The 11,539-nt window shown below is 39.1% G+C and overlaps 1 protein-coding gene across 1 annotated transcript; it reads right to left on the bottom strand.

The window, feature by feature from the left end:
• Positions 1-274: 274 nt before the first annotated feature.
• On the bottom strand, positions 275-10,882 carry LOC140854128 (uncharacterized). The gene is made up of 9 exons (XM_073249584.1): positions 10,253-10,882; positions 7,159-7,365; positions 6,699-6,941; positions 5,143-5,209; positions 4,880-5,062; positions 4,649-4,740; positions 2,306-2,479; positions 2,090-2,226; positions 275-965 (listed from the first exon to the last, which is right to left on the bottom strand). The coding sequence occupies exons 1-9, from the start codon at positions 10,793-10,795 to the stop codon at positions 752-754; spliced, it is 1,860 nt and encodes a 619-aa protein (XP_073105685.1). The 5' UTR covers positions 10,796-10,882; the 3' UTR covers positions 275-751.
• Between the last annotated feature and the right edge of the window lie 657 nt (positions 10,883-11,539).

The raw sequence follows: 11,539 nt of genomic DNA, 5'->3' as shown, positions 1-11,539 counted from the left end.
CTGCCAACTTATATTTTCATTCCACCCGATTCAGCCAGCCTAAACTAAATGGAACGTTTTCACTGAAGATAAGTTTGTTTTGAGCACGGGGCTCGACAATCCTGAAGCCCAGTCCAAATAGCTTCACAAGCCTCCCTATCGTACTCATCGAGATCTAAATACCCGCAGAAGCATTCCACATGCAGTATTCTAAAAATCGCGGAACACCTAGGAGGTTATTTTAGAACAGAGGAGAGGTACCAATGGAACGTGCTCAACCCCACGTCGTGCAACAGTTCCATGAGCTAAAGTCATGCATTCTAGAACCAAATTTAATAACCAGGCAAGAATTAGGTACATGATCAATAATCAAAGCATGATCTAATACATGACATTCCATAGCCACTGATGAATTCACTGCTAAAATTGGAAATCACCTCTATACGGAGACCTAGCCTGTGTACAAGATTATTGAAACATTTTGACCCTATTCACTGTTTTCCTAGTAATAACATTGGAGTTGTACATGCCAATACACACTCTGATAGCAACAATAGCTTAGCCGTATATCCAGCAGAAGGGGTGCAACCCTTGGCATTCTGGCAACAAAAGCATCTCAACTGAGTGGCGGTCTCGTAAGGTGCCTTGCCTCTTGACCAGCAGACCACCTGCAGGGTTGATGATCCGGTGTATCGACACAAAACAATCAAAAAATGATTGGATTCTATTTACCAAGATTTTATCTACAGAAGGTTATATACTATGGCAGCAATTATCGATTCTGCACCACCAAGTCCCCGCTGGAATATGAAAAGTGAAAATGGTCGACAACCCCAAAGTTTTCTGCAAGTCGGAGGATATGGACTTGTACTTTTGCAGAGCTTGGAGAGACAGGCTCAGGAAGTTTAGGTTGGCAATCAGGTAGATGCTGACTACCCTTCTCTAGAGGATGGAAGAGAGACAATACGGCACGGCAGAATATAAACCTGGTCAAAAACATCACATGGCAGGAAGCTACCAGCCTGAGCGAAAGCGTAACATAAAACATACGGGGAGGAAAAAAGACTGAAATCCAAAGGAAATAAAGATAAGCTGTTGTCTATTTACAAATATGAATGCAAATATGAACTAACAGATACCCAAAAGTCTCAATAAAATCCACCCCCCCACCCACCCACCTCCCTCTGGGCGCGCACGCGCATGCATGTGCATGTGCATTGTCTTCTGCCCAAGTCCTTCATATTTTTGTGACACAAACAACCACTTTTATCCCTGTTTTCCAGCAATAACCCTCCAATGCTGTAACAATTTACTGCCTTCCATGTTTCTAGCTTCTCAGGTTTCAGCAGAAGCAGTAAAATTTTCCAACGGTTCATATACATGAAATGGTTTAAATATTGCATAGTTTCCATCATATAAGTGTATATTGCTTTTCTGTCATAGATAATAATGTTAACATGGTGTAATTCTGCAGTGCTTCAATATTAAATGACGAGGAACACTGGATGGTGAATAAAGATGCAGGGTAAAATAATGTGAGTTTTTAGGTACATACACTCACATAACACTGACAACCTGGTAATGTTCTGTTCACAAAGCTGCCTGATTATAGCACTATGATCATATTAACTTGATATAATGCTTCTCTAGATGTAAAAACAGCAAGGGCATACTAATGAGCTCAGCTGATGCACAGACAAATAGCTGTTGTCATCACAGCTCAAGAAGAATGAGACAGCAATTCAGATCCCCCAATTTTATCCCGACGAAAATTTTCAAGAAAGAGATGTACCAGCCTTGTTTGAAAAAGGACAAGTCAAACTTAAAAAAATCTTTGGACCCACCCATTATTTTCAAGTAGAGCACAGGACATCACATATTTATCACAGGCATTCCCCTGGAGTATCCCTTCACCAGATTGGAAATATAATTTACATCAGCAAATGTTAGAAAGATCCAGTTTGTGCTGGAGCAAAGCGATAGCTATGCTTTGCTCCCACGATGACATCCTGTTATTATCTAGGATAAATTTTGACAGTGAAATTTCATGCCGTGACAAAGGAATGAAAAGAATCAAACTGTGCATCTACAGGTAGAGAAAAGCAAATACCTCAGAATCAGACGCCGTAGAAATGGATCAGGTAAAACCTGCGCCCATACCTGATCCAGACAATTGCATGTGCAGAGTATTACCTCCCATTCATCTAAGGCAGAGGAAAGTATGCTCTCTGCATTGTTGTAAACATCCTGCAAAATGCCTATGAACACATCAGATCAAACAATTGCTAACCTATTTATGGAAATCTGAAGCATCATGTCAACTTACAGCTTCAACATCAGAGGAAAGGCCAACTAATTGGCAAAAGGCGTGAAGTGGAGCAGTTAGAAAATATGTAAACTGGGATCCATTAGGCACTAGATCAGCAGCAGATACCGAGGATGGTCTCTCATGTGAAAGAAGCAGGGCTGCTGCTTCTCCCCTTTCTGCACCATGTATAGCCTGGAAATTTTAGAAATGAGCATCAGACAAGGCTGTACTCGAGAACATGAAATAGCATATACAGAACATTTTAAAAAAAAAATTAAAAAAATAGTAAGATTAGTAAAGGGTTGCTTATGTTTTAGGACTTAACTAAAATTTCTAATGTTGATATAACAAGCATGGTAGGAGCCAGCATCATTGCCAAAAACAAGTAACAAGAGACCAGCCAAAGTCGCAAGAAGCTTTAAACTGCAACATAGTTATAAATGCAACTGTCTTCTTTCAGATGAAGCTTCAACAAGTTTCTATTCTCTACAAGCATGAAATATAACAATAAAATATCTTGATGTCACTCTATTTGCTATAATGAACCATAAATGATTAGAGGGAATGTCAAATATGAGGTAAAGAAAAAGATAAGTTTCCATTGCCCTGAAAGGTATTCAAAACCGCAAACACCATCACAGTAAAAACCACTGATCACCATCACTATCATCACTACCACTGCAGCCTCCACCTTGACCACTTGCACCACCGCCAGCACCTTGATCACCAGCAGGCATCACAACATCAAAATTATAGACCACATCATCCCCAATGATATCACTAATATAATGAAGAAACACAATTTTATTCTTCAATGTCGAATTAAGAAAAAGGGTCCTTTTCCCTTTTTTCTGCAAAAAATATAGCCCAGCCTAAAGGGCTAGTTAAGAAAAACAAGTGACAGAACAAAGCTGTGGTGTAAGAAAGAGAAGAGTAATTACTGAAGTTTGTTCTGTATAAATTTCTCCTCATATGCTAGATTGTTTCCCCCCATTATATTCTAAAGTTTGATTTAGGAAGAGGATTCTTGAGCAAAGGAAACAAAGTGAAAATGTGAGGTGCTAGTTGCCCTCACATGCCAGAAAGAGGATATAAGTTTGGACAAAAGCAAAACTAGAGAGTAACTTTGGTCTTCAAAATTCTTTTTGGATTTCAATATTTTTGTAAAGCTGACACCAGCATCTTCATCACCCCACTGTTGCCACCATCGCATTATGTACTAAACTCATGATTGCTACCACCACCATTATCATACGAATAGTACCACTACCACAACAGCCACAGCCACCACCATTTTATGATGCAATCACCACCACTATAGACCACACCCCCATTGTTTTTGCCACTAATAAGCAACAATACAACTGTCTCTCCACATTTAATTCAACCAACATATTCCCTTAAACTTTGATTGATAAGACTTCTTTCCCCTTCTGTAACCAAGCATTGCCAAAGAGTTTAAGTACAATAAAAGAAGCGAGGGGATGATCTTCTGGTGTAAGGAAACAAGACGTGTAAAGGATATCAATAAATAAATAAATAAATAGAATTTTGAGTCACTAAGGAGAACAAATAAATCAAATAATTTATGCTATATGTGTTAGATTGTTGTTGCATGCTGTAATCGCTTGAAAGTTATAAACATCAACAAAGCCTTATTCATTATTGTTGATGTGTTAACTGTGAACATGCAAAAACGATACTGGTTTGTGTTTGTTTTCTGGTTCGTTGGGTGTGTCTCCCAGATCTATCACAGAATCTAAGTCACATCATCTCAGAAGCTATATATCTTGGAAATTTTATTACCTCAGAATATACCTATGCTACAAATTGGTTTCCACCACCCTGAGTTTGATAATTATCTATTCTCTTCATCTCACATAGCCTCACATGAAGATGCCTCCATCCAGTCAGAACTTGCAATTTAGCATCTAGCTTTCAGCATTATATCAAAAGAAAGCATGACTAGGATTGTGTATGGACCTCTAACATATATAAATATTTTTAATTATTTCCAAGTGTCTATTGAATGTTTTTTTTAACTTTCTAGTTTTTAGTTAGAAAAATGGATTCGGATGTGTTTCAACCAAAACAAGGTGTGATCTCACTAGAACATGGTTACTTTCACCATCAGTCTTTATGTCCGGAATGCGAAAAGGATTTAATCAATAAGGGGCGATATTACCCAAGAACCAACATTCAAAGTCACCCTGTCATCCATCTAAACTTTAGTTTTGAGAGGCATCCGAAAGATAACATGGATCACTATATTAACAATACAACCAGCAAACCTTAGTTTTTACTTGTTATTGATCCAAATTGACTGACCAGTGAGTGCAGAATAAGTTTTGACAAACCTGCCTTGAATGCATGGCTACTATCACTGTCGATGATGAGAAAAAGTGGTCTTCGTGTAAATGGAAGCAAATCTTCAGGATAAAGGGTGTTCAATCCTGATATAAGCAAATGCAATTAGGGATATCCATAGAATGCTGCATATATGCCTGTCCTGTGGCTTTTACTATATCTCACAAAGGTTGAGTTTCTAACAGAAGTCAACTTAAATATAATGCAGACATAACGGAAGCATACCTCCACTTCCTAAACATAGATAACTTCCTAAACAGCAGCTTGAATCTGGCTTATTGCCAACAGGAGGTTGGGGCAGTGAACCATCCTGTTTACGAGAGGTCTGGGACACAAGATTCTGCTTCGAGAAGTTCCATGAACTTCCAGATGTATCTTTTTGCAAAGCAATATTCTGGTCAGTCTTCCCTGCAAAGACAGCATTAAAGTCATAAAAAAGAGATGGCAACGAGCAGATGATAAAAGCAGTAACTGCAGCAAAAAGCAACCTGAAGCTGATATATATAATAGCAAAATGTTATCTGAAGATAACTCTTCACAAATTGTTGCAATTACCTGCAGATACATCATATGACCTTGTCAGAATCCAGACAACATCACCATACGTAATAATTTAAAATAAGGCACACCTAAAACAAGAAGATAGCTGTACAGACATATATCTACACATGCATTAATAAAATATATGCTTGGATGCATGCATGTATATGTATAGTGCAATGGATAAAATACAATCAATAAATACTACTATGTTAGAGCATCAAACAAAAATCTGCCACTATCCATGATTGACCTAAGAGACTTCTAGATAGATTACCAAGCAATCCACTTTCTCCCCCAATCAACTCCCTCCAGTTCTCTCCATCATGCACACCACAGCCCACATGCCAATTTTTCCATGAGGCTGCACTGAGGTTTTTGAGAGGTTGAAAGTGTTATGCTGTGGATAGTTGGAGATCAGAACAAGGAAGTCATGCTGAGAGGCTGGACATCTTGCAGTATCGTATGGCAAGATATCTCATCCAAGGGAACATCTATCTAGACCATCAAGTCACAAAGTAGGATGTAGGCTATTTTGCATACTTGATATTTACCTTCACCAAGGTTCACCATCTCGATATAGACCCTGTATTAGTACCATCCTATTACAGTATTGGTATACAGTTCAGTATGATACGAGATAGCATATTGAGTGTCAGTACGATAAACAATAGTGTACCGATATGAGACTGGTATAGTACGATACGCCCGGCACTGGATGGTACAGCAGACCATGACCTTCACCGTGTCACAACCCACTCACTCTCCTACTCATAGGCTGCCATCACTAGCTTTCAGTCACATTACTACTTCGAATGATATCATGAAAGAACTGCATCTTTTCGTAAAAGGGCACATACACTAGGAGATGATTTTCTTCTTTATTCTCCTAAAATAGATATCTTTAATTATTTTATTTATCTCTTTCTTTTGTCCTTCCAAGGATTCTTGTGAAGAAAGAAATATACTCCTGGACGATGGCATCAGCACATGTCAGCATGAGTACATGTTATTTGTAGTATGCATGTATTCATCCACCATAAGATAGACATGAAAAATCCAACACACCAAATAAATCAGCAAGTAAATTGGCGTCTTGGTTAGTCACATCCATGTGATAATTTCGAAAATTGGGTTCAAAAACATTGGAGTAACACAAAATCACATGTGATGATTCATTATTCTGCTCATGTGTAAATCATTTCATTTTCTTCAGATGCCTATCCATACAGCTACAACCTTCATCAACCTTGCCTATTCCACCATCATCTCTGCATCTGATTAGTTAGCAGGTTTTCTTTGGGTTCATTTTTTTCCACGAATGTCCAGATCAGCAAAGCTTTAGATTCAGAACCACTATGTCCAATCTGAGTCTGACAAGTTTATACTCTTAGTTCCACTTACCACAATACAGCAGCCCGGAACAAATGCAATTTGTCATATTAAAACCAACAAATTGAAACTGGGAAAGAACAAAAATAATTACTAGAGCTTGAGTACTCACCGCAATCAAATGAGAGACAGAAGGATGATAAATAATAGCCTTCCGTGGATTTTGAGGCAGTCTTGGATCTGTTATATCTGATGCTAGGTTAATGTCAATCAGTCCGGAGGCTCCATTCTGACCATGAAAAGCACCATTATCAGTTGGCTCTTTTCCAGGAGTCTGGTAGACGGATCCACCGGGTTCCCATTCCAAACATTGAAGCATTCTGAAAGTGTCCAGAGTAAGCTCTGTGAACTTGACCTGAAATTGTGTATAACATGAAGAAGACTAAGGAAGAATTACCTTATGATGGCCTAATAATATGATCCACAAATGTTTTATAGGTCATCAAGTGATGCATTGTACTTGTGAATCTAAATATTCCAAAATTTCAATCGGATCTAACTGGAGATCCTTAAAACAGTGAGTCATCTTTAAGGAGAAAAAAGAAGAAGAAGAAGCATGTGAATCAACAAACCTCATTACGGCGATAGCTTGTTAGCAAAGCATCTTGCAGCCTCAAAATCCTATTTGTATGGAATCGTGAAATATATGGAGCAGAAGATGAATGAGAATCAAATAGTACATTGAATCTCAAAGTCCTGGTCTTTGTAAAAGCTGTATCGGCTTTCAAAAACCTGTCTATTTCTTGCAGCACTAGCTTCCATTCTTTGAAATTAGTCTCCTGGGTGGCAACAATAACAACAACAAGAAGAAGAAGATTTGATTGGTCAGCGCTCAAATTAAAGATATACAGGTTGAAGTCCCTATCAGACTATATAAAGGATAATATGGATAATTTGTCCGCATATATAACACAAGAATGTATGACAAATCAAGCAATAAACAAGCAGTTTAAAACGGTCACTGTGGATAACTTCTGCAAATATGATCAGAAAATACAAAAAGCATGAAGCAAAAGACAGACAAAATACCCATGAAAAGAATTCTCGAAATACCAATGAAAAGAATTCTTAGGCATATAAACAGAAGCACCACCATTTGCCCATGGCATAGTGCAACTTACAGAACTTGCCTGGCACCATGACTTGTAAGAAAAAAAAACAGAGCTTTTAGAAGTACGGTAACATATCTTTATGCTAATAATGACAAAGATTGCTACCAAAAATAATAATGATGAAACATTATGATGCATCACCACTGACACAGGAAAGAAAAAGAAAGATTTTATAATAAAGGGGGCCTAGTCTTGTGAATCTTTTAAACAAAGCTCATTTCATCCTCACTCATGAGAGAAACATCATACTTTAGCAAACCATTTGTGCAGAACTGCAAGATATTTGATCAAATCAAGACTAGAATTTTTGGAATAACAAGCTAAGATGTAATTGGTAGTCTGATCTACAATTCAGGGAGGATATCAACATGTAATGAACTAAATAAACAGGAATCTATCATGGATTGAGAGCATTAAATTTGTCAAGGCGCTAACATCCAGAATGTTGCTAGGAATGAGGTCTATCTGAGGCCATTTTCACAAAGGCTTTTAAGTTCACCTTCCACTAATTCAAATGTAATCGATAGGTTATTAGCATGTAACTATCTGTCCTTTGATGAAAAAAGAGTAGAAGTGGTGAACCTCATCATATGCAATGGAGATAAAGACGTGGATAGAGATAAATTAGGTCATTCAAAGGGACTCTCTTGAATTGAACAGAGCTGGGATTCTTTAACTCACCATTACTTCAAAATGAGTGGAACCACTTGGCTTTTTAACTTAACTGGACATGTTGGATAATAAGAGGATTCCATCAACTAAACCATTACATTGAAATGAGTGAAACCACTTAGCTTTTTAATTTAATTGGATATATTGAAAAATTTTAGATCCTATAGGATAGGGCTATCCCGATTTTTTCATGGAATGAGATGCACCACTGTCCCCCCTCGTCTCAACACTTGGGACAGAGGATGTCCCAAGATGTTCCGATCGGAATACTAGGATGCTGGGATACTAGCAAGACGGTCCTATCCCGACACATGAGATGGTATCACATAAGACATCCCACTAGGACCTGAATCCTTGCATATTGGATAATAAGTTGGTTTGGACTCAATTATAGAACCTCGCTTTTTAGCAAGGTTTCCAAACACAGCTCAGGTAGCTGCCTATTTAGCATCATAGACAAGATCCCCTCCATGTTTGTCTCTATGTTTGACTAGGGAAAAGGAAAATAACTTGTAGATTAGTATGAAAAGCTGACAAGTCGGTAATTCCCATTAACGTGCCATGTCTTAGCTAATGAATCGTGTTTCATCTTTTGGATTGTAAGTTATTCTTAACTTCTTGTATGCTTTTAAACCTTTTTTGCTTTTGGGCTGCTTTCACCTCTCAGCACTTGCTAAGTCCCCTGGCCCACTCATCTTCAGCCTTCTAAAACAATAACTGTGAATAGAGGCAGAGCGCAAATCACCATATAAGACAAAGTAATGCAAGATGAGAAGCTTGAGAACTCAATCATCAATTGCATTCTCTCTCATAACTACACTATCATTAGTATAACTGAGAAGGGCACAAGCATGCTGAGTAGCTGCTCATTGGCGGTCAGAGTCCTCTCAAAGGAAGTGTAGTAAATTGGTCATCGACATCCACCAACATATAAGCATATTACATAAGCTCCAATGGAATGGATTATGCATGTAAAGGCCCTCCATCTGGGCAGAGAACCTCCACGACCAGGACAGGATTATCTTTCAAGAAATAACTAATACAAAACATAAATCTGGTGTATGAAAAGCGACATTCTGTTCTGCTAATGGGTTGTCATTATCACTAAAGGCATGAGAGCAGCAGTTTCATCAAGCAGAAATCTTTGATAAGGTAAACTCACTCTGAAGCATGCTACAGAAATCACCAACCATAAAATCCATTTTTTTTATAAAAAAAGAAATCTAAGAATTTCGAAGTGCTCAACACAGAAGATATCCATATTTTTTTCCGCACTGGAATAAAAAAATTTTAAAAAAATAAAAATCAAAGTAAAATAAGATAAAATACGATAATGCCTGCGAATGATTAGATGACCAACTCAGTCCTCCCAACAGCATGCCATCACTAACCAACAGGTGTAATATCTTACTAGTTTCTTTACAAAAGGAAAATAAGAACTTTGGTCGGATTTTTTTTCTCACATTTAACGATAAGAATCAATCCTTGTCCCAAGTAGTCATCGGAGCATCTACTCCTTAATGACCACAAGCTGATCATAGTGTTTGTGATTGGATTTGATTGGAGTTGGACCCTCACAAAGAAAACAGGTTTTAAGGGAGAATATGTGAGAACACAGGCGTTTATTTAGTCCCATGTTATGCACCGGGTAGATCTTGGTTATTCATACAGAGCTAATAAATCCAAATAATCCCTTCCAGCTATTTTTTTTGGGTTAGGTCCTCAGTCATTACATAATCTATGAACAAAAACTCTTTTTACTGAATGAACAAGTGGACCTTTTGCAGGAAATTAAGTATACAGGCAATTAAAAGAAAACTATACCCAATATGTCAAAAAAACATAAACGGAAACGAAAATAAAAGAGCCAATTTTGGCATACCGGGTAAGCGGCCTTCGACTCCTCCACCAGAGCCCTGAATCTTTCGGCAAGGTGCTTCACTGCATCCGTCCGGTTCAGTAGCATGGCTACGATCAAGAACCTCGCATAGAACCTGAGTTCCTTGTACCTCAGCCCCAGATCGGGCCTAGCCAACGACGACGAGGCCGACGACCCCTTCTCGGCCTCGAAGTACCCTCGGCTCAGAATCGCTTCGTAGAAGACGTAAGCCTCGAGGAGGTACCGTACCTCGCTGGTCCTCTGGTATTGGGTGTAGTAGAGCTGGCCGATGCGGGAAGCAATCTCTCCTATCTCCCACCGGCGAAGGCCGGCACCAACGAGCTCCCGGCGGTGCTCCTGCTGGAACCTCCAAAGACGGGTGTAGGCTTTGAAGACCTTGCGGTAATATTGCAGGAGTTGCGGTCCGCGGCCGTAAGGGGGGAGGTCGCGGACGCGGGCGAACTTCCGGTCCGCCCTCTCCACCAACGATCGGAAGATGCGGAAGGAGCCCGCGGAGTCGTCGGAGGGAGAGGCGACGGCGGCCATGGCAGCGGAGGGGAAGGCAGGGCGCTTTCTCCGCACGCGGGAGGAAGGAGGGTGGATTGGTCCTCTGGCCTTTTGAAGAAGGGAGCGTTCTGGTGTCCCGCGGCGAGTCTTTGGCTTGGCTTCTTTTTTTAAGGCCCTCATGCATTTCTATTTTTATAGAAAAGTCCTTTTGGTCTTGTCACTTCATATTTATTTATTCATGTTCCGTTTTTTTGCTAAATTTATTCATGCACTTGAGTAATTACCAACTCCTATAAACAATAATTGTTTCTATAAAGGCTGCTGATTGCTGATGAATGGTGGATGGTGGGTTTGGACTCATGGGACCCAATTGCCACCTTTGATAGTACCAACTCAGGGTATAATCTATATTTTTTTTCCAGAGTTTTATATTACAATGAGCTGATTTAATAGCTGTTTTATGTACTGAGTTACCAACTCCAAGGTATCTATTGGAAGATTAATATTTATTGTTAATGAATGTTAGACGGTGTGCGTTACATCTAACTGCCTGACTCTGGCGACTGGAATACAATAAATTATGTCATCTCTTAAATTAATATATGTTTTGATATTTTACATCCCATTGTGATATTTAATTGTACCGCTACTTTACTGACTCCTTGTTTTAACTCCACATCATACAATGCAGTTGTAAGACATGCTTGTGGTAAGGGAACCTCCTGAGAAGAAATGAGACAGTGAGGATGTTTGAGATCAAGTACTAGATCCATGCGTTCCATT

This window comes from Elaeis guineensis, chromosome 15 (genome assembly GCF_000442705.2).
Source record: "Elaeis guineensis isolate ETL-2024a chromosome 15, EG11, whole genome shotgun sequence".
Lineage (NCBI taxonomy): Eukaryota > Viridiplantae > Streptophyta > Magnoliopsida > Arecales > Arecaceae > Elaeis > Elaeis guineensis.
This window is presented reverse-complemented; position numbering and strand designations above follow the sequence as displayed.